Source organism: Microdochium trichocladiopsis (assembly GCF_020744255.1).
Source record: "Microdochium trichocladiopsis strain MPI-CAGE-CH-0230 chromosome Unknown B0I36scaffold_19, whole genome shotgun sequence".
In the NCBI taxonomy this organism is placed as follows: domain Eukaryota; kingdom Fungi; phylum Ascomycota; class Sordariomycetes; order Xylariales; family Microdochiaceae; genus Microdochium; species Microdochium trichocladiopsis.
Genome location: NW_025763562.1, coordinates 17877 through 39642, shown reverse-complemented (window position 1 = coordinate 39642; position 21766 = coordinate 17877). Strand labels below are relative to the sequence as shown.

Below are 21766 nucleotides of genomic sequence, written 5' to 3'. Positions count from 1 at the left end.
ATTCCTGTAAGCTTTCGTAAATAGCGGTCAACCCAGGTACATGTACTTAACCTAGTGTGAAGTAGGATTGCAGAACATGGCATGATAAATAAGCGTTAGCATGTGAATAAGAGGATCGTTCGTAGAGGTGCTTATAGAATGGGTGGTATGAGGTGAGGATCATGGGAAGGTCTCGAAAGTTTAGAGAAGGCTATCAAGATCCGCTAATCATATGTACCGGCTAGCGGCTTGCTGTAAGAAAAGGGACCTGTGCCAAGCAATTGCATTCCGATGCTGTGCATGCAGCTGGAGGGGTAATGGGAGTTGGAGGCTGAGCTCTTCTACTTCTACCAACCACGCTCCTTCCTCGCCTGGTGTGTAGCACAGAGAACTTCAAACACCATCATCTCCTACAGGGTCCTCTCCGAGTCATCTTTAGCATCCAACCAACACTGCATCCCACAGCACCAACATGGTAAGCAGCCACACGGACGCGATCCCCCCTTCATCCAAAGAAGCAACGCAACAAGTCTGCGCCCGGCGCTTGTGCGAGTCACAGAACGAGCTTCGACCGGTACGATCAAGACACGCACTCAAAGATGGCGGCCGCGAACGAGCATCCATCCGTCCGGACACGGTGGTTCAGATCCAAGACAGGCTGACAGTTGGTCTCATCTAGTCTATAAAGCTCTGTTGCTCCCGCGCCCTTGCTCGCCGACTCGCGGACCTCAGTAATTCAACCAAACACTTCTCACCAGATCGTTTCGCACATCTTTCCTGCACTCAGCCACTTCCGTGACGCGCATCTCCAACCCTTGCATACATCATGGCCAGCGAGATCACCCTCGACGGGCATATCATTGCTCCATTGAACATCACACACCCGGCCCCTGCCCTCGATCTTGCCGGATTCCAATGGTGCCCGGTCGGCGGCGGGCCCAAGAAGGCCCCAACATCCAAGCTTTCCAGGCGCTTGTCTCGCGATGGCGAGGAGGTACCCTTGACGGAAGACCAGCCGCCGGCATCGGACGAAGCTCAGGTGGACGAACAGCTCCATGTCCCAGGCGGACCGGGATCGGAGCCTGAGAAGATTCTCCCTTTCCCGCTTGAGCAGTTCAAGGGTTCCTACGCCGGCAATGGGTTCAACTTGATTTGGGTCCCGAGCACCTTCCAGACACTCGGCAACTCTTGTGGAGACGGACCCAACGACAATAGGCTGCTCCTCAGTCTCACCACCGAGCAACTGACCTTTGGCCCGACCCTTGGCAAGATCCCGAACCGTGGGTTCCGTAACCAGGAGGACATCTTCCTCGGCGGGCTTGCCTATCTCCAAACCGTCCAGGATACGACCAATGTGGAGACTGGAAAGGGCGATAAGCTAAGGTCCAGCAAGGGTTCCGGCATTCACTTCGAGCCCGGCATATGGCTTCACGTTCCGGCGGCCGACTTCCAGGGGGGCCGCGACACCATTTGCCGCATGGCCTCCATTCCTCACGGTACGACAATCAACGCGCAAGGATTCGTTCCCGAGAGGAACACCTCAACCGTGATCGGTGGAGAGCCCAAATTTCCCCAGTTCGACAAGCTTGACACCACGCCATTCATTATCGGGAGGCCTGAGGACAAACAAAAGTTCTTTAAAGTGGAGATGAACGCCGAGAAAGAGAACCTTACGCGACGGGTTCCGGCGAATCTCGAGAAGTTCAACGCCCAAGGCACTGGCAGAATCACCACGGAGATCATCCAGAACCCCAATCTCGTTCTCCAAAATGCCATCGACACCAGCAACCTCGACATCAAGGAAACAATCACCTTCAAGGTCAACACAGGCAACTCAAACTCTGAACTCAACGCCGGCGGGACTGCCAACATCGCCTTCCTCGCCGGCCCGCAAACTCCGTTCGTACAACCCCCGGTCATATCCGCAAACACTACGCGCCAAGTCAAGGGTGTCATGATCCCTTCGCCCGGCGAGGGTGACGACCCGAACGCTCACACCGAGTTCATGACCTCCACGTTCTACATCGAGCGGATCGAGTATGACGTCGTTGTCGACAAGATGGAAGAAGGTGAGACGCAGGTCCTGTTGGCGTCGTTTCCTCCCGGAGCGAGGGCGCCTACGCCGAAGTTTGCGATCACGGCGCCACCGGGTGGTGTCACGGAGAGGAAGACAATCAAGGTGCCGGGCATCCAGATCCAGTATTCGCAGACCGTGAATCTGAATTTTGGGCCGGGCGCAATATTGACGTGGCCGCATGTTAGCGTGGCGACGCTGGTGCCGACGGATCCGCAGCCGTTTAAGATAACTGAGTGAGGTTCAAGCCTTCAAAGGTGGCAAAGACATTAAGTGGAACAGATTCAAGTCGGTATTTCCCATGTCATTTCAACAGTCTGCAGTGCAGCACTATAGCTAGGTTCTATCTCAAGTGTAAGCCAAATGTCAGCCTCTTCATTCAACACCATAGCTCAACTCCCCACCCCCTAAGCCTCCTCCCCAACATTCAACCCCGCCGGCCTCCCATCCGTACTCTCCGGATACACCGTATGCTCCGTCGAATAGCTCCGAATCCCATTCTCGTCAAAACTCACCTCCGCCGACGAAACGCACACCACCAACCCCGGCACCTCCTCCTACGGCACATCCACACCCCCTTCCACCAGCACACGCCAGTGCAGGTGGTCTTTTAGGTGGGGGACTATGTGCTCTGGTTCGAGGGAGGGGATTTCGCCTTGCATGAAGTCCTGTGGTGGATTTTAGTGAACTGGGTAATTCCCATTTTGGGGAAATAAAAATGTGTCCGGAGGTGCGATACAATAAGAAAGGGGAGGAGGGTCCACGGTGTGCTTGAGCAAGGGGGGAGACCGTGGTGAAGGAATAGAAGGAAGAAAGCAACACTCACGATCCGGATTGAAAGGCCCGTCGAAAATGATGACCTGGTAAGGGCGCCCGAGGATGTGCTTGGTGGCGCGGGTGTTAACGGTCCAGTCGGTGTAGGTGTTGTTGGCGGTGAGGAGGGAGGAGGGGTCGCGGGAGGTGGTCACGGTCTGGGTGCCCTGAGATGCTGACGTGGGGTCGTGGTAGCAACTGTACCAAAATCAACTTCATGGTAGTGACCGGGTCATGCCAGCCGCATGTACTCTGCAGCAAGCAGACCGGTGCTAAGAGGAACACTGCATTGGACCACAGCAGACAGACGACGGCGACGCCATCCCGGGACTCAAGGATGGGACACGCATGTCGTGGCGCTGAGTACATTCTTTGCATGGCTCCAACACTCAATGAATGCACACTGCGCAACGGGGTGTCAACCCTGGGAGACAACTACCCACGCGGCCCATCAAGCAACCCACCACGCAAAGGTGCATGCTGCTGCAGAAGGGAGAGGTAAAAAATGCATAGCAATTATGATCAGGCTGTGAACGAGTCGCGGAAGTATAAGAGAGTTACAGCGAGTCTGGTGGTCGGTCATGCTTGTTGAGAAACAATTCAGAGCGAAACGGATAAATTACACATTCCCAAGAGTATCAAGGCTGCAGAGAGAAGTGGTAGGACCCCCAACAACAATGGTGGTAATAGTTACTAAGAAAGGGTAGCTAGCATCATGGCTCCCGGCGAAGAGAGCTTCGGTATCCCGAAACCCGCGGACGGGTCTTCCACAGCCAGTGGGACTCACTCGAGCAAAACGGCGGAGGAGCACAGCAACCCCATTAGCATCCACTGAGAAGACCGAGTAATTACATGGAATGGCGGACGTGGTCCAGGAAGCCAGTTGGAAAAAGGTTGTCAGGTGGTGGATGGGATGAGGCCTGCAGCGCTACTTAGGTGTCGTGTTGCGCCAGCCTGCTCTGTGTCGCCAGTTTCACGCTGCTTCCGTACATGGACCCAGAGCAACCAGACACTGACCAGTGGCTCTGGCGAAGAATTGGCGATTGGCAGAGACTAGCTTGTCAGATCCACCGCAACCGTGTAAGGCGGAAATGGGATTCTTACCTCTGTGTTTACTACGCCATAGATAATGAGTATGGCTACGATGATATTTGGTATTGTGGCGAGTATGAACACGCCTCGGACCGTGATGAGTTGGTGCCCGTCGCGTGTCGGGAGTTGGTGCCCGTCGCGTGTCGGTTTGAGAAAATGGAGCAAGGTGCAGTAAAGTAAGTACAATACTGCCAGAGTCCGTGAGACCATAACACCACAAGCTAGCAACGGCACTTGCTCGTCTGTAGACACTTGGAGGAGCGCGATAATGAAGCCGGGCCCGTAAATGATTGCTCTGTACGACCATAGCTCAGATGATCGTCCAAATTTCGCGATGAATGGTAGAGTTCTCTCCCTGAAGAGGTTGTCCTGCCACGGAGCCTTGTCCGTTTGGGTTAGCGAAACCCGGCTTTGTCGAGGATGTAGCTCTACGTACGAGGCTGAGCATCGATCCGATGGATGCGAGATAAGTTGATAGGAGCCTGCGATCAGATGACGCGTTGTTGTCCTGTGGCACTACTGCATATGATGATGCGATAACACCGAGGAGAAATCGAAGCAGCAGAGTACTACCACAGAACCCGCATAGATCCCAGAGCAGATCGGAAAATATCCGTTGCGTGTGATTTCCCCCCAGCTCCTGTGTCCACCCCTTGTGTTGTTGATAGGAGGCCCAGCATCTGTGAGCCGTTACTGCAGTGACCATCACTAACACTGTAAGTGAGGAAGCCAGACGAAGAAGATCCATAGTGCAGGCGATGAAGTTGACTGGCCTTGACCCATACTGCTGTGCATGAGAAGCCGGAAGCTGTCCTTTAATAGCAAGACACTCCTCGACGTGTACATCTGAACAGACTCGCGAAGCGGAGCTGCTCCCGCGCCATGCCGTGCCAGCCCTTGCCGGTCGCCGCTTCCGCAATATCTCGCAAGCCGCACAGTGCATGTAGCAGTTGTCCGTTCAAGCTAGGCCGAACTTGGTTGCCCGGGTGAAGACGAGGCTCCCCACTCCATCATGGCCGCTCAGCTTGGCATTGGAGTCCACAGATGTCATACGCCTGAGGGTCGAGGGCTCCCTCATTGTACAGTACTATCAGATGGTCGAACCGGGCCGGGGCAGTCCGTAAACTGTATCAGCACGTAAAGCGCGAAGCAGCCTAGCCGCGGCATGCCATGTTCAGCTGCAGGGGAGCAAGCCCGTGGGAAGAAGGTACCCTGGAAACCAAAGGGCCCCAGCATGGCGCTTGGAAATCGCCGAGAAGATCGGCTCCGCGCAAATGGCCGGGGGCTTGTCGCTCGACTTTCTCAATATGTCGTTGTCTTATGTGGACATGGATGAACGTTGTGAGCGGATTTACCCGCCATGCCTGCCGCACCGCGCCAGGGCACTGAAATTGCAACCGATTCCACTACGCCACCGGCGCTTCTCCTGGCACAAGCATGGACACAACCATATATCTCTCAGCTCACGGTAGGGTAAGCGCAATAGGCGCGTGCGCCCAGGTGTTGGTTCTTAAGGGCAGATTACTACTTACAGCCCTTGTATCATGTGCTACTCAGCTTGTTGAGCCGGATATAAATGATCGGGGATGAGGCAACGATGGTTCTAGCTTGCTTATCCCTCCTCGAAATTTTTGCAAAGACAAGGCTGTTGGCTTGCAATTGCTGTCACTCCCGAAAGAACATGGTGAGAATGGGATTGCCACATAACGGGTTCTCTACTACACGGAAAGATGGCTAACACTCGACAATAGGGTTAACAGTGTGCTGTCCCACGCAGCACCCGGAAAAGAACAAGGAAGCCACAACCTGCAATGCGGAAGAAGCAGAGCCGGCACGCCGCGGCCCGAAACCGTTCTGTCCCCCCCAAGCCTTCAGGGCTCCGATGCGCTTTTCGATGCTTCATCAACAACTTTATCAGGGACAAAGAAGAACAAGATCGACATCACCAGGCTCACTTGAAGCAACAGCTTCGTCACTCGTGCGTTTGGCCTAGTTGCGCTCGGAGTTGCAAAACACGTTCATCGCTCAATTGGCATAAGACACAGGATCACCGCCCAGGGTCCGCTCATCTTTGCAACTACAGCTGTGGGAAACGTTGCAAGACATTCGAGTTGCTGAGAAAACATGAGGAAAAAGATCATCCCGAGGTATGATCTCCACTGTTGAGTTGCGAGAACGGGACTAACCCTTCATAATCTTGTAGTTGGTTGAGTTAAGCGGAGCATACACTTGCTCCGATCCAAGACCGGCAAGAATGGCTCGCCAAATATCGAGCAATACTCCCACCCAGCAGGAGCTATCACAAGTTCAGGCGCCGCCGGATAGTCTCACTCGGGCTTCACAAGCGTTCTTCCATGGTTTCGACTTCCGGGCGACCTCGGATGACAGCCCGACGTCGCCTATGGTCACCTCCACCCAAGAAGGACCATCGTCCCGCCACGAGATGTCGACGGATGATGAAATCAGTACTTTGCAAGCGTTCGCCAACTCTACCATCCAACAGGAGACCAAAGGCCACGAAAGCTTCTGTCACGCTATCAACTACAGAGCTTATCGTTCAGTGACAACCTCTGCTGACCGAGATATTCAAACACGCATCCTGCAACGGCTAATCGACCCAGGCTCGACGCCCTTTGAGGATGATCCACGAGAGTGGTTGGCCCAAACGTCTACCACGCTGAGAAGTTGTTTCATTGAGACAGAAGTAGCGACGAAGAAGCACATGATGACCATACACACATTCGTACAGCAACTACAGCACACAAAATCCTTATTAAGACTTTGCGCCAGCATCTGTGGCCCTCAGTCAGGCGTGAATGAGGCTTATGATCAGTGTATTAAGGCAGAGGGCTTTGCAAGGGAGTTGAATATCGCATTCCAGCGTCGGGCATATGACCTTTGGGGTTCACTAACTTTGCCTGACTGAATTTAGACGGGTGTTAAGGCAGTTTCTAAGGGCTAGTATGTAAAGCTGACTCCATTCATTATTGTCTCTCATGATAGTTCTCATCGTTGTTGGGTGTGGACATGGCCAGTCTTTGTGTATGCCAATTAGCTCCCATGAGCCCGCCGAAAGCGTAAACCCCATAGCGTCATGGCTCCGCATCACCGACCCTGCTCCGGACGGACTCGGATCCGAGAGACTCTGGCCAGAACATAAACCGTTGTTTCCGTCATGAACATGTATGGGATCATGAGCAAAGCAGGGTAGCATGGCCATCACTTCATAGTTGCGAGAGTTTGAGCAAGACCGTGCGGGGGCTGTCACGCTAACATATGAGCAAGCTTTATATTGTGTCCTAATTAGAGAGGCGGAAGGGTTGAGGAACGTCTGAAAGTGTAGCAGAATGACTGAGAAAAAGAAGGGCCGCACTCCGGCCAGCCCATGAAGTCGCCTGGGACCGAGGCGCTGTCAAGTGCGCCAACCACTGCTTGAACTATTTGATGGAAGGAGGCGAGGCGTTGAGCGGTCAGCACCTGCCTTCCCCCAACTGGACGAAGTCGGTGGCATCGTCCTCATTGCCTAAGTCGTCTTGTTCCTTCTTGACGTGCTGAGGATCGGGGTAACAGTCTCCATGTTGATCTCCGAGTTCGCTGTCAGACGAACATGAAGGACTCGATCGTCCTCGCAGATCCAGGAACGGATCGTTTTTTTGTAAGAGCGGCGTGGTCGTATTGCTGCGGTCTTCGAACGACCTAGCCTCCGAAGCGAAGTCGCTAGCATCATCCTCAGTGCCCAGGTCGTCGCATTCCCACTCCTGCTGAGTCCATTTCCCCTTTGGATAGTCGACCTTGTACTCATAAGTGAGGTAGCAGAAAATGGCTATGCCCTTGTGTTTCCGAAATGTGGCCTCTAAGGCAGCGTCACGACTTTCTCGACATAGGCATCCTCCCACCCCGGCGGCGTATGTACGACACAGGCGGACTTTCTCCTGTACAGAACATGGCGTTCGCCGAGTCGCAACACGCTGAATTCTCTGGGCTCAAAGCCAAACTTATCATCTCCTTTAGGCAGCATGACCAGGACCCATTCCAACCGTGGTAGCCTACGACAGCTATTACCTTCCGATCCGTCGTCAAGCATGCTTGCCAGCGCGTTGGAATACACCTGCGCGTAGCTTTTGAAGTCCGGCACAGTGGTCCAGAACCAGCGCAGGCTGATCGGCAAGTAATCACACAGGTCCAGCCGCTCGGTTAGATCCGGGCCGAGCAGTGCAGCAAGGGACATACGCAGCTGCTCTAGACGAGTCCACTTGTCCCTCAAAGACCCGATCGCGCCTTTGTCGTACCCTTCGAAATCGGCATCGGAGACGTTATCCGGCTCGAACTCGAAACGCCGCAGGCGCCTGGCGTGGTCGTGGAGTACAGTGCCGTACGCGCTGAAATCAAATGATCCGCGCTCCAAGCGCACACTTGGCTTCAGGACGAGAGTGTGGAGATTAGGATAAGCCAACAGCATATTCCGCACGCCATAAGGGTGAGGAGACTGGTTATCGCAGAGACTGAGACTCTTCATCTTTGGATGAGAACCTGGGAAGGTATATAGCTTTCTGGGTGGCCTACCAGGAACTACATGGTTAAGCTGAAAGTCGTTATGCCCATCGTCGTCCCTGTCGTCCCTTCGATTTTCCTCCTCGGCCTCTGAGCGTGTGTCTACGCTCGTGCCACCCCAGTCTATTCCGATAAGCTTCAATGTCTGAAGCTCGGTAGAGAGCAGTAGCGGGCGGATGTTCTTTGAGTGAAACCGGACACTGCGGTAGTCAGGGCCCTTTCCGTGCAAGTGCAGAGACCGCAGCTCTGACAGCGGCGCTGGCGTTCTCGACATCACATCTCCGCCTGATTCCCCTTCGCGTTCAATGAAGTGGCGGTCTCTGCAGAACTGAAACAGTCGCGCAAGCATGTCGGGCTCCTTCAGCGGATATACACATAAGTGTAACGTCTTAACATGAGGTGTCAGGCAGAGTAGTAATGTAAGCCAGGCCGTGTCCAGATAGGGATCGGGATGGCCCGCGCCGTTCTTATCCAATTCGGGAGGAAACAGGTACTCCAGGAACGCATCATGCGCTGGCCAACCATACCTATCCCTCGCAAGTCCACGGACTCGGTCATGGAGTAGGCGCTTGACGGCATCGGGTTCCTTCAAAGGCGCACTATACCCGCCGACGCTCCGCCGAGGCCGTCCTCGCGGCCAATCTACATCCACACCAGCGGCGCTAGCCTTCTCTTTGACGAGAGTGCGGGCGACTACGCCGTCGACAAGATCGTAGACGACGCAACGCCCGCCGACCTCGACGCCCTACCGGACTCGGCGCCGCATCGTGAGATCGACCTCGCTATCCTGCGCACCCGTAAGGAACTCGGCGCGCAGGGCAACCGGCTCGTCATCATGATGCCGCCCATCATCGACGGCATCGGCCAGCACGGCGGCGGCCGTTTGTCTATCCAGGCGCCCACGCTGGTCCGCTTCGCACTCAAGCACGGCTACGCGGGGTACGTCGGCAAGGGGCTCGCGAAGTGGCCGTACGTGCACGTCAGCGACCTCGCGCGGGGATACATGACGTTGCTGCACTACGCCGAGAGCGCCGCAGACCGCGGATCCGCTGCCGACGCCGACCTCGCGGGGAACCCGTATTTTTTCTGCGAGAGCGGCGAGGAGGCGTCGTGGCGCGACATCGCGGCCGTCATTGGCAAGGAGCTGCATAAGCAGGGAAAGCTCGAGTCCGCGGAGCCCCGGACGATCCCCGAGGCCCAGTACGCGGACTTGTTTGGCGACTTCACGCTCGCCGTGGCGGGCACCAACGCGCGCAACCGCGCAAGCCGCCTACGCAAGCTCGGCTGGGAGGCTCGGGAGAAGAAGTTTGCAGAGGAGATTGCGAAGCAGGTTATCCCTGCTGTGCTCAAGGAGTGATACAAGCATCTCATGTGTTTACTCGCCTTCCAAATATCATGTGCCGATCTTTTATGAAAAGACGAGTTCGAGTCTTCACATTGTACTATTTCAGAAGTGATACCCATGAATGCATCGGGCGGTGCTGCTCCGGGCGTCTCTCGGCAGCCTCTGGTGAGCTGAAGGCGTGCAGTCAGGGGCCGCCAGAAAAATAAGTGCCGCCAGAAAGATAAGGGCCAGTGTGCTCTCACCCTCACATGGCACGGCTCGATAATAGCTTGGAACAGTTGTTAATCTGATGTACCATGGAAACCAGGTGATATTGTGTTGAGCTAGCCACCCCGAAGACATAAAAGCCTACTTGCAAGGGGGCCTCTCTCTTCTCCTTCTTTGTTGCTGCATCTTCGTATTGATCTCGTTATCGGTTCGGCGATGCTGATCATGGTGAATGCTACAAACTAAATATCAGTGCAGACCGGTGAGCTGGACGCTGGATCTAGACTCGAGCTGATGGACGTCCATTTGGGGGTATCCTGGCTCATTTCCTCACGCCGCCGTCGTCTCAACTTGGCACGGCTACGCAGAAGAATGAGCGCCTACTGGATACGTTTGAATTCTGTGTCCTCACTTATCATGTTGCTGGCAAGCGGACTGAAGCGTTTCGAGATGTTAATTTTAGCTGCAGCAATGAGATAATTATACATATAACTCGGGTGGTATAATTAGCCAAGCCTGAGCCATGTGATCTTGTTGAAATCGTGGCATGTAGACACCCCGGGTCTAGATCAATCGACTACTTTTATGGTCCAAAGAAGGACCCTGTCCTATCCGTGGATTCTCGCTCCTTTTATCGCATGTCCGCTGTCTTGCGCGACGTGCTCTCACGCCAATCACAATTGACAGATCTTGACAGTCTCGCCGCCCTTGACAGTGACCTGGCCGTTCTGTGCGGCCCCGCTATTGACAGAAAAGTCGCCCTCAAACGGCACGATAATCGTGCCCTCGAGCTCCGCGGGCGGCGTCAGCTCGAGCGCGCACTTGGCACTACTATTGCCGCCGGACTCGTAGCCCCAGGCTACGAGGGTGTTACCGGCCGGGGTCGGCACGCGGCCGTAAACCCACTCGGACTCGAAGTCCTTCATCGGCCGGAAGGTCTTATAGCCAGGCGTGGTCGGCTTAACGCCGAGGACGTAGTCAGTGAGGAACGCAGTCGGGTACGAGCCCCAGAAGTGGCTGCCGGCGTCGAAGAGGCCGAGACCTAGAGCGCTACCGTCTGTATCTAGGATTTGTAGCAAGATGGGTATGTCAGTGGTCGTAGCCTAATAAAAAGGAGAGGAGTTTTCGTGGAAGGAGAATCGAGAGGAGAGACAGGACCAAAGAATGTAGACAAAGGAAATGGAGTCCCACAGAGCTACTAGGGTAAACTTATCACGTATTCCCAGTAGGCGCTCGTGTAGTTGACACCTCGACGTACCATAGGGCTCCAGGTATGGTCGAGCAAATCCTGCGCAAGGGCGGTCTGGTTCTCGATGGCGAAGCCCTCGAGGATGAAGCTGAGCATGTACGGGTTGGCCACGGCGACCGTGTCCTTGAAGCGGGTGCCGTTGAGGTAGCCCGAGGGAATGCGCAGCTGCTCGACGCTGGCGACCGTCTTGGTGCGGCGCTCGGGGTTGCCGATCTGGCCGAGCAGGATGTTGCCCGCGTCGGCAATGTCGATGCCGTCGAAGCCCGGGGCGCCGGCGTAGTACTGGGCCGTGTGGTTCCAGAGCAGCCTGTCGATCGCGTCGCGCGAAAGGCGGGCCTGCGTGCGGTAGGCTGAGGCCGCGCGCGTGTCGTTCATGTAGTCGGAGATCTCGGCCATGCGCTCCCACGCAAGGATCATCGAGACGGTCTGCGAGGGCCCAAAGGGCTGCGACTTCTCGCCGATAAGGGGGATGCCGAGCTTGCCCTGGGCCGCACCGTACAGCTGCATCGCCAGGTCCAGGGCACGCGTGGAGGCGTAAGCGAGGACGCTGACCATGGTGGTTTAGTGCGTCTCGATGAAGGTGTTGTTGCCGGTGCGCATCCAGAAGTCGTGCAGGTATTGCCTTCTGCGTTTATTTCTGCTGGAGATATGGACAAGAACGGGGGCCCTGGGAGTCCTCGGGTGAGCAGGAGTCTATGTCGACGTGTGATTGCGAATTGGGCAGAGTTGGGTCACGACTCGTTACTTACTCCCTACTCGGTCAATGACATCACCGTCGCCTGTCACTCTGGTTTCTTGAAAGCTCGTTACGGTCGTCGCCTGGCTACCGTCCCAATTCGCATTTACAAGTTATGTAGGTTGATGGTGCTCCATGGAATAGTGGACTGGGTATTATATAGTTACCACTTAACAGATTAAGTTAATCTAAATTACAAGTGTCCTTGTACAATAGCCGAAACAGCAAAAGGGTTTGCAGTGAAAACACCGCTAGGATCAGCCTTAGCCCTTGCCCTACCCAGTCTATGGTACTTGTCCTCATCCTCATAATAACATTTCCAAACCTCCTGCTCCCCCAAGTCCCAGTTACCATAAGAGCCCCAGAGCAGACGTCTGTCCTGCTTACTAAACGGGCTAGAGGGACCAGCCATAATAGCGTCATTTTTAGCCTGCCACTTTTCGGCATACTCCCTATACTTGTCACCCACTTCATGAAAACAGTCTAGTGTCAGGACGACCGACGTGTCCCTCCAGCTGTAGGATGTGCCGTTATCCTTGTTTAAATAGAAACGCGAATTGGCGCCTCCAAAGCATTGGGCCTGCATTACAAGCTTGCAATGGGTGTAGACCTCGTACTCCTTGTCCCGTGGGTTGTTATCGAGCAACTGGTGCGGGTTATAGATCAAGTCGATGCGATCAATCAGAGAGTCGACCCAGCCGTCTTTTTCTAGAGTCTTCGAGTTGGTACAGTGGGTGCGCTTGACGTAAGGTAGATCAAACTCTCGCCGCTTGGGGATGATCCATCTTCCAGTCATCTGGGACATGTCCTCTTCGAATTCGTCGATGACGAGAGTCTCATTTTCGAAGAAACCCTTGAGGGCCCGGAACTTGTTGAACCATTGATCAACACTCTCGTCATACTTGTCGTCTTTGCTAGTCGGGCACCATTGGGCGTAGACCACGATGACGGCAGGGAAGCGACCATTGAGCCACTCGAGGAATTCATCTGCAAGCGTGTTCTTGATCTTGTTTTGGATGTGTTCCCAAAGACCACCATTATTCAGTGTGGGGAATAGCATCGCGATTGGAAACTCGGTGCTGAGGACGTTAACAGTGAGGTCAAAGCCTTGCGGGACATTTTCGTTGTCGGCCATTTCTGCGACGGCGGTAAGAAGGTTTTTGAGGATTTTGGGGGAGTAGATCCAGAGTCCTTTGATGCCATGCGGCCCCTTGAATCCGTTCGGGCCGGTGAAAGTCCCCATGTAGCTCTTGGCCTGAAACACCTCGACGGTATAGTGTGAGATGACGCCAAAATTACCTGGACTGCCTCCGAGTATGGCGTAGAAAAGCTCGGCATCGTTCTCTTTAGAGATGTCTCGAATCACACCGTCATGGCAGACCATGCGAATGATTCTGATGTGATCGCCTAAAAGGCCAAAGCCACGGCCGAGTTGGCCATAACCACCAGTTTGGCCATGTCCACCTATACATACGTAAGCACAATCTCCGTGCGGGACGAACAATTGGTTGTGCTTGAGATATGCGTTGAAGTCCTTGAGTTGATTGCTGACGCCGACGTACACCAGTGCTCTATCTTGGTCAATGGGGCCGCGGGGATTTATAACCATCAGGTCCTTGTACGTGTTGCTAAGATCGATCTGAATGTTGCTGCCACCGGTAGACGACGCGCCGCTGTACTGGTGACCGCCGCTCTTGATAGCGATAGCAATTTTGTTATCTCTAGCCCAGATCACAGCCTTAACGACGTCTTCATCTCGTCTAGGTTGAACGATGAGATTTGGATGCATGTTGTGATCCTCCTCGTGAGTCGAGGTCGCATACTGCTGGTTGAAGTAGGTGTAGTCCTGTATCTCAGCTGGAGTGCCATCGCGGGAGTATTGCATCCCCTCAAATTCTTGAATTCGGATCATGATTGCTTTCTAAAGTCAAATACTTAATTGGCTTAACTCTCTAATGGGTAGGCTTGGACATACCTAAGACGCGAGCGACATCCAGTTTTATACTTTTTTGGAGTGATTAGGAACACGAACTACAGGATCAACAGAGGGCTTTATATAACCTGGAGCCCTTGAGCACATAAGGCAGCTCATCTGGAATGCAGTATTAAGTTCAGCTGCTAATAGCGGAATTTGCTAGCCAAGCAATATGTTGTTTTTGCACATTCTATCAGACCATTATTTATGGCGTGAGTTTTCAGCTCCGACAACATGCAGGGTGTGGATTGGGGATAAAGCCGTGCGGCAGCTGAGAGAATATTGGAGTCGGAATGCAGTCTAGAGGGGAGCACTATTGTTACCAGTGGACTTGAAGATTCGTACTCAATCGCTCTCGGTGAAGAAGTGTATCTGTAGAATATTGCCATTACCCCCCGAAGCGATTGTCTTTTTTCACATGCAGATGATTGTCTTTTTTCACATGCAGATGACGTTAAGACACGTGTTTGATGGTTTTGGTGATGGTTTGATAGTGACGTGATGTGACGAAGCAATTGTCTTTTTTCACATGCAGATGACAGTTAAGACATGTGTTTAGTGGATCTACACACACTAACATACAGTTTATTAACGCCCGGCGGCTGAGCCGAAAGGGCCAACCCTACTCGAGTATGTGATTCAAGCCACTGAGATCACCATTTCATCGTTTCGACAGACGAGGCCACACATCACCCTGTACAGTCCCTAGCGAAATCGGCTTCCGCTTTTCATTTACTGATTAATTGTCTGGGGACCCGTTTTCAGGGCCTTTTGGCGCTTACGCCGTGCCTGTTCCCACGCTCAAATGTTCCGCACAGTCCAGTACAGTGCATGTGGCCTCACCGCCTTGCTTACCTAAGAAAATGAGAAGCCTAACCGCTTGGTGGCGGTCCCGCGGTCGGGACCGCACCAAGATGCGGGCCGGCCCTCGAGAGGCCGTTTCGGGCGTATGACTAGGGTACTGCCCTTCCCGAGGATCTATTCCCCTATTCTCTCTTCTGAACTAGACTTCGCGCATTCCTTCTATCACCAGAATCATTCATGCGCTACGACTTGGTCCTCAAGTAGTCCGTTGTGGGCCCGTGCGACACCTTTGGGCGAAGGGATAGCAAACCAACTTCCCTTTCCCTCCCGGGAAAGTTCTGCGTCTTGAGCAAGTCTGCAATCTCAGCGCCTTGCAAGCTTGAATTGAGAACCTATAATTTAAGTGTGATCTATCCTGACATGGGAGATGCATGGATCAGCGAGGAATGCTTTGCCGATCTGGTAGCGAAAGCTAATACGCATCGCTTCTCGAACACTGGTGGGTCGGCATCGTTTCGTTTCGGCTGTCTATTAAAGCACACACTTCGCAAGACCATATACAGCAAGTTACGCTTCCATGCAGAAGCTCCTAACAGTATCCACCAACCGCCGTCTCGTCCTCTTACTATCAAACACCTGTCCATGATGAAAGTCCGGAAACCACAACACATCCAAGCCATCGCCCTTCCACTCTCCATCTTCCCAGCCTTCATCCCCCCAGCCCTCACTCGACAGAATCCAGTCATCTCCGCCTGTCATATACGCCCTGACGACCTTTGTGTTAACGATCAGGTCGTTGCCGCCAAGGGCCACAGTCACGCGATGGCCCTGCATATCTTCCTTCCACAAGATATTGTCGGCCCAGAAGAAGCGTCGAAAGAGGGTATGAGCGACGCCTATATCCTTGGAGCCGAAGTACCAGAGCAGGTATTCATTGGCACTGGTTGGCTTCCGGCAGATCTGCGTTAAGAGGTTAGCTGAGATGATGAGTAGGGAGACGGGGAAGACGTCACAAAATTGTACGCGACATCGGGGAGATGCAGTAGAAAGACCACCGGGTCAATGAATAACATCGGTCCGATCTTTGGCGCGATCTTCGGCGTATGAAGGAGATGCGCAGCCACAACGCTTCCATAGCTTGGTGGATAACCTCAGTGGTTGCCAATCACCATGAACAGGGAGCGCGGGGGGGATACTCACGAATGTGACACCAGCACGAACTTTTTCCACCCATGCGCCTTCAATATGCAATGCACCTCATCGCCCATCTTTTCTTGCGACATTGCCTCTCCGGTTATGCGGGAGCTCACAGGCATGATCTCCAAAGCGATGATCCCCACCTGTCCGTCGGACGAATCGTCACCGTCGTTGGCATTTAATTCGGCCAGGAAGTCTATGTATTGGTAGAGCCCAACACCGATACCGTGGATAAACAGGACCGGGAGTCTTGTCTTGGAGGTGTGTAGCCGGTGCCAGTAAGTCAGACTCTGTGCAGGGGAGGAATGGGTGCCGAAGAGTGTGAGGGGGCGTAAGGGGAAGACGGTAAGAAACGACGTGTGGTGGAAGTCGAAGGAGTGGTAGTGCAGATAGCCGGAGGCCAGTGTGTCGACAATAAACACGCACTATAGGATAGGGTAAATTAGTAGCTGGTTTGGTCGCAGAGGGGCAATTCCAAGCGCATTTCCTAGTCGTCACTTAATTACCAGATACCATGTCAAGCTCCGGTGTAACATCTCGACCTTGTCGAGGGTCAATCTCAGACACTTTGCGTTACCGCGCCCGGGCTCGAACTTCCTCCCCAGCATCTTCTCCATCTCGCCGGCATACTCCTCCAGCTCCTCGTCGTATTCCCAGTCAGGGTCTCCCGTATTTAAGAAGGCCCATCGGAAGAAGTCCTTGACGTTCTCCCTCTTGATCTCAGCCGCCGGCGCATTCCGGAACCATTTCGTCAGGTAGCGTTCCGGATCTGGAATGTTGTCGTGGCAGCGCCGGAACAATTTGCGGCGATCGCTACGGCAGACGGCCGTGGGATATGTCGTGGCTCTCTGGAGGTGGAGGCTGAGCGGAAGGTAGACGACAAGGTAGAAGACAGCCTCGAGTGCGAGCCAGATCTCTAGCATTCGGGGGACGTGAAACAGGGGATAGACGAGCCATCTGGCCAGCGAATAGAAAATGCTCAGGGGCGCGACCAGGTGCAGGAGGAAGATGCTTGTCCGGATGAAAACGTAGTCCCAGAGAGATTTTAATGCCATGGCGAATGGCTGACAATGCCGTCGAGGAGCATCTCGAGTAGCGCGGAGGGAGTAATATTTAAGAGCCTGTTTATCAGCCGACGGCCAAGTCAATGAGCTGCAGATGCGTGCCTTTTCGTTGAATCGACAAGAGCCCGATGGTGGCCCCATCTTCCGGCGCAATGAACGTTAGGGCCGGGGCATCCACCTGGAAACGCGCAGATGGGTGATAATTTGACATGTAAACGGTCAAAATGCAAAATGACGACGCGTTGAGAAACGGGACTGACTGTGTAAAGGCCGCCAGAAACCTAAAGATGGCAAGCAATGACGGTTGCCTCGGCATTTAGAGGATCGATTGACCCCGTCGTAACTAGCATATGTTGGGAGTGGGGGTCCTTTTGTTGAGTTTGCTACGTAGGAAGCGGACTTCCACTGTATTGGACCATGTCGAACAGTGACCGTGGGGACAGGCACGGTGTAAGCGCCAAGAGCCCAAAAACGGGTCCCCAAACAATTAAGCAGTGAATGAAAAGCGGAAGGCGATTTTGCTCTAGACTGTAGCCGTGTGTCTTTTGCATATCTCGATCTTGTCCTGGCGGAGTCGGGTGCTTCAGAGACCTGACTGCCGTACTACCTTGTATAAGATTTGCGACCATTCCGTCTTCTTCGGGATGCCAAATCACCACTTTGCATCCAATTTACATCGTTGATAATTGAGCACCTTGCAAGCTTTGTATTATGGCTACCGAAATCACTCCCGACGGACGCGTGATCGCTCCTCTGAATATCACAAAGCCTGCCCCACTTCTCGGCCTCAGAGGATTCCAATGGGGCCCTGTGGTAGAATTGAACCGCGGCCCGCAGCCCCGTAAGGACGAGGATGAGCAGCATCCAACGGACCAGGCGCCTATGGTTGCTTCTTTCAAGCCCTCCTTTCAACGCCCGCAGGCGCTCCGCCATCAGCACGAGCACCAGCAGCTGCACAAGCGCCGCCAGAAGTCCAACCACCACGACTGCCGGACCGAGGCAGTTGGACCAGCAGCTAGGCTTCGAAGATCTACGGCAGCCTCTCCTTCCATTCCCGCTTGCACAGTTCCAGGGTGCTTATGCTGGCAACGGGTTTAACATGATATTTGTCCCAGTCCCTTTCGGGAGGGACGACCAACTTAAAGTGACAGGCGACGGGCCGAATGACAACAAGCTGATTCTGAATCTCACGACGGAGCAATGGACCTTTGGACCGACGCTTGGCAAGATACCCAATCGCGGATTCGGCGAACAGGAGGACATCTTCCTCGGCGGCTTGCCATATCTTCAGACCGTTCAGAACGTCACAAACGTCGACAGTGGAAAAGGCGACAAGGTCAAGGATATCAATGAAGCCGACGGCATACATCTCGAACCTGGCGTATGGCTCACCGTTCCTGCGGCCAAAACCTTCCACGAAGGGGAAGCCCTGGAACGGGGTAGCGTAGTCCGCATGGCGTCCATCCCCCACGGCACAACAATCAACGCACAGGGGCTGATCCCAAAGCCCAACTTGAGCGCCGATACCCCTCTCGGAGGAGTCAAAATGGGCCCCGTATTTGGTGTGCTTGACACCACACCATTCAAAATCGGGAACCCCAAGAGCAGGGTTCGCGATGTCTTTCACTCGATGACCGCAGATAGACCCAACGAGCTCAGGAGCCCAAAGAATCTCAGCAAGTTCATCGCCGCAAATACCATCACGACGGACATCATCGAGAACCCCAACCTCGTCCTCGCCAAAGCAATCGAGAACCAGGACATCCGGGAGACCATCGTCTTCGAAGTCGCCACGGGCCATCCCACCGCGCCGCTGAACGGCGGCGGGATAGCCAACATCTCGTTCCTCGCCGGCAAGCAGGAACAAGTCGACGGCAGAATCACCGCGCAAGCCCCAGGCCCCAAGGACCGCCCCAACGCCCACGCCGAATCCATGACCAACAATTGGTGGATCGAGACGGTCATGTACGACGTCACCGTCCCCCCGATGCGAGGTGGCGCCACCGTGCTGCTGAAGCCGACTATGCCCAAGAACAAGGACGGGAACGAGTCGACCGCGCCCACGCCCGAATTCGCCATCACGGCGCCGCCTGGGGGCGTCAAGGAGACGAAGACGATAAAGGTCCCGGGCATCCAGATCCAGTACTCACAGACGGTGAATTTGAACTTTGGGCCGAAGAATAACGTCTTGACGTGGCCGCATGTGAGTGTCGCGACGCTGGTGCCGACGGCACCGCAGCCTTTCCAGATGCGGGCTTGAGAGAATAGAACGTCAGCTAAGGTGCCTGCGTTCGCTTTGTTTTGTGGTGGGTCTTTAACACACGCATGAGCCGTATGTACAGAATCGTCGTCCCGAGGGTTATAAAGGGCTACCTTTAGAGGGGGGGGGTTCAGGGCTTGAGAGGTCAGAGGGACTTGCAGGCCCGAGAAGGCAGTTTAGCCACACACACACACACACACACACACACACACACACACACAATTTATTCCGTCCGCTAGTCATTTCTTTGAGAAGAACCCTGCGCTGTGGGTGCCGCCGTCGACGCTCGCTATAGACAAGTCGTCCATGCAGGCCTTTGCCGAGAAGTCGTCGTGCTGCGGGGGTGGTCAGGGGAGGTTGGCTCGAAGTTGTAGGTATCAGGCCGGTAGCACCGTTTTATGCCGTGGCACTCGTTATGTAGGGGCGGCATGAAGCAGATTTTGTACGATTCGATATGCAAGATATACAGCAACCACGAGCCTCTGCTATCCCACAAGGTTCTGCAGAAAATGGCAGAATGTTACTATCTTACTTCTTACGTGATACATTCGTATTAAACTCCTACAGCACCGGCCGCGCTGCTAGGAAAAGCGCGTTTGTCTAGACGCTTCGTCTTGGTCAATTCTGCAGATTACTCTTGCTTCTTCAGGACTTATTTCATCAGGAAGTTGGTTGTAATAACGCCTTATCATCGATTGCATCCCCGCCAAGACTTGTTCCGACATCCAATTCGCGTTACTGCTAACTTGATTAGGCAAGTGGGTGGCCCCCGAGGGCCCTGAAGAGTGCTGACGCCTCGCCGTTGTGATAGTCATTCGGATCAAGCGAGTAGTGCGCGCCAAACAGGTGCCCGGCACCATTGAAGCTTGTAAACACGGTAGATGTCCTCAATTGATTTTGAGGGTCTTGAAAGAAGAAGCCCGACTCGTCACCATTCATGTGCAAGATGACGCCAAGTGTCGCGACAAAGTCGGCCTCGTGGGCGAAATGCTCCGTCAGGGCCGCAAACTGGCCCAGGGACTGGACATCTTGGCCGTCCACAACGAGCCAATCGATGCTGGGGTTCGCAAACGAAAACACGTATAGCTTCTCCTTCATGTCCGTTCTCTTCCTGGCTTCGCCGTCGTACGCCTGCACCATAGCCTGCAAGGTAAGACGGGTGAGCAGGCAGCCTTGCGAGTGGCATATGAGGACGACCTTCTCGGGTTCTGGGGATCCGTCTTGGGGCCACAGGGTCCTGTCGAGTTCCGCCCTGAGCGCCTCTTGCGCAGCCTGGCTCGATCCCGTGACCTGGATAAACCTATTGTCTATCTGCATGTCGTTGGCGTCGAATATGGCCGAATGCTCGCCAAAGCACTCGATTATGTCCCACAGAATTCCGTCGCTGCGATTATACACGCCCGTGACATCCCGGCGGAACGCGTTGCTGATCTTGCGACACCCGCTCTCGAACCATACCCGCTCGTTGCCGATGCCGTTGATGTATATCCATTTTTCTCCGCTGAGTTCCGACGGTGCTTTGCCGTTAAATCTGGCGACGTAGGTCGGGCGTGGGGCCTCATTAACCAAATCACTCTCGAGCTCGGTGTTCATGGTCACGTCAGCGATTGTAGTCGGGGCCGGCCAGCGGTTGCCCAGCCTGATGATCTCGCTGATCGAAAGCAGCACGCGCTGTATCTGGGCGCCAACTGCCCGCTGGTTGGCTTCTATCGTCAGATCAAGCTCCCAGTACTCGTTTTCAGGGGGGGTGCCGGCATTGCCGGTAGTGATGACGGCTGAGGGGCGGATGAGATCATAGAGGAAGCAGAGCAAGTCGCCGAGATGATTCAGAATATAGTTGATGACCTCCGGGCTGGTCTCGTTGGTGAAGATGCCCCGGACAATGAGGACGCCACCGCCGAGGTTGCTCACGAGGGCAATGAAGATGCGCTGTATTAAGGCCAGGACGGCGGCGGTGATGGTGAAATCGCCTGCCCATGACAAGACGGCCACCGCGGCCCAGACCGAGATGCTGTTGACAAGGCTAACGAGCCAGTAGCGCCCACTGGAGACGGAGTTGATGATTGTGATTGCCACGCCACCAAGAAACTGTATGAGCATTTTCTTAATAATTGAGAAGAGATCGCTGATCTTGGCCGCTAGAGCACCGAAGTCCTGGACTGGGATTCTGGCGGTAATTATGATTGAGTTTCTTCGAGTAGTTGAATTGATCAAGGTGTACCAGTACCTATTGACGAACGGAACTGGATCAGACATGGTGATATACACAACAGCTTATGAGGAACACGCCTTCCGAGGCCGCATGTGATACCTATTCTGAGCCTCCCTTGGGCCACCCCGCCTATCAGACTCTAAACTCGCCACCCCACCCGTGTCTCAGACTCTTATGTGCGTGGCTCTGTGTTGTGGCTTGAAACCCC

General features: G+C 54.2%; 8 protein-coding genes across 8 annotated transcripts; 3 read left to right on the top strand and 5 right to left on the bottom strand.

The window, feature by feature from the left end:
* Window positions 1-805: 805 nt before the first annotated feature.
* B0I36DRAFT_258007 (uncharacterized protein) lies at window positions 806-2293 on the top strand (the record flags this gene model as incomplete). The annotated part of the gene is made up of 2 exons (XM_046151054.1): window positions 806-1882; window positions 1955-2293. The coding sequence occupies 2 exons, from the start codon at window positions 806-808 to the stop codon at window positions 2291-2293; spliced, it is 1416 nt and encodes a 471-aa protein (XP_046003863.1).
* Window positions 2294-2343: 50 nt separating this feature from the next.
* On the bottom strand, window positions 2344-3005 carry B0I36DRAFT_342541 (uncharacterized protein). The gene is given in 3 exon segments (XM_046156092.1): window positions 2344-2508; window positions 2569-2610; window positions 2620-3005. Coding segments are annotated over 3 exon segments (186 nt in total). The 5' UTR covers window positions 2716-3005; the 3' UTR covers window positions 2344-2460.
* A 3207-nt stretch (window positions 3006-6212) lies between these two features.
* On the top strand, window positions 6213-6884 carry B0I36DRAFT_356705 (uncharacterized protein; the record flags this gene model as incomplete). The annotated part of the gene is made up of 1 exon (XM_046157667.1): window positions 6213-6884. The coding sequence occupies one exon, from the start codon at window positions 6213-6215 to the stop codon at window positions 6882-6884; it is 672 nt and encodes a 223-aa protein (XP_046003861.1).
* Window positions 6885-7428: 544 nt separating this feature from the next.
* On the bottom strand, window positions 7429-8858 carry B0I36DRAFT_356704 (uncharacterized protein; the record flags this gene model as incomplete). Its single annotated transcript, XM_046157666.1, has 2 exons — window positions 7429-7811; window positions 8021-8858. The coding sequence occupies 2 exons, from the start codon at window positions 8856-8858 to the stop codon at window positions 7429-7431; spliced, it is 1221 nt and encodes a 406-aa protein (XP_046003860.1).
* Window positions 8859-12239: 3381 nt separating this feature from the next.
* On the bottom strand, window positions 12240-14051 carry B0I36DRAFT_426156 (uncharacterized protein; the record flags this gene model as incomplete). The annotated part of the gene is made up of 2 exons (XM_046162378.1): window positions 14022-14051; window positions 12240-13967 (listed from the first exon to the last, which is right to left on the bottom strand). Exon 2 carries the CDS (start codon window positions 13956-13958, stop codon window positions 12240-12242), a length of 1719 nt encoding a protein of 572 aa, XP_046003859.1. The 5' UTR covers window positions 13959-13967; window positions 14022-14051.
* A 1642-nt stretch (window positions 14052-15693) lies between these two features.
* Window positions 15694-17299, bottom strand: B0I36DRAFT_342535 (uncharacterized protein; the record flags this gene model as incomplete). The annotated part of the gene is made up of 4 exons (XM_046156091.1): window positions 15694-15785; window positions 16026-16447; window positions 16529-17174; window positions 17206-17299. Coding segments are annotated over 4 exons (1226 nt in total), but the record flags the coding sequence as incomplete, so codon positions are not given.
* A 342-nt stretch (window positions 17300-17641) lies between these two features.
* Window positions 17642-19564, top strand: B0I36DRAFT_437036 (uncharacterized protein). Its single transcript, XM_046162874.1, has 2 exons — window positions 17642-17927; window positions 18202-19564. Exons 1-2 carry the CDS (start codon window positions 17798-17800, stop codon window positions 19344-19346), a joined length of 1275 nt encoding a protein of 424 aa, XP_046003857.1. The 5' UTR covers window positions 17642-17797; the 3' UTR covers window positions 19347-19564.
* Window positions 19565-20096: 532 nt separating this feature from the next.
* B0I36DRAFT_378613 (uncharacterized protein) lies at window positions 20097-21602 on the bottom strand (the record flags this gene model as incomplete). Its single annotated transcript, XM_046160708.1, has 2 exons — window positions 20097-21390; window positions 21574-21602. The coding sequence occupies 2 exons, from the start codon at window positions 21600-21602 to the stop codon at window positions 20097-20099; spliced, it is 1323 nt and encodes a 440-aa protein (XP_046003856.1).
* Between the last annotated feature and the right edge of the window lie 164 nt (window positions 21603-21766).

Excerpts from the sequence above, each read along its gene's own strand:
- B0I36DRAFT_437036 (XM_046162874.1), top strand. The coding sequence starts at position 17,798 with ATGGCTACCGAAATCACTCCCGACGGACGCGTGATCGCTCCTCTGAAT. Across the intron at positions 17,928-18,201 it reads GAACCGCGGCCCGCAGCCCC|TCCCTTTCGGGAGGGACGAC; the intron begins GTAAGGACGAGG and ends TATTTGTCCCAG.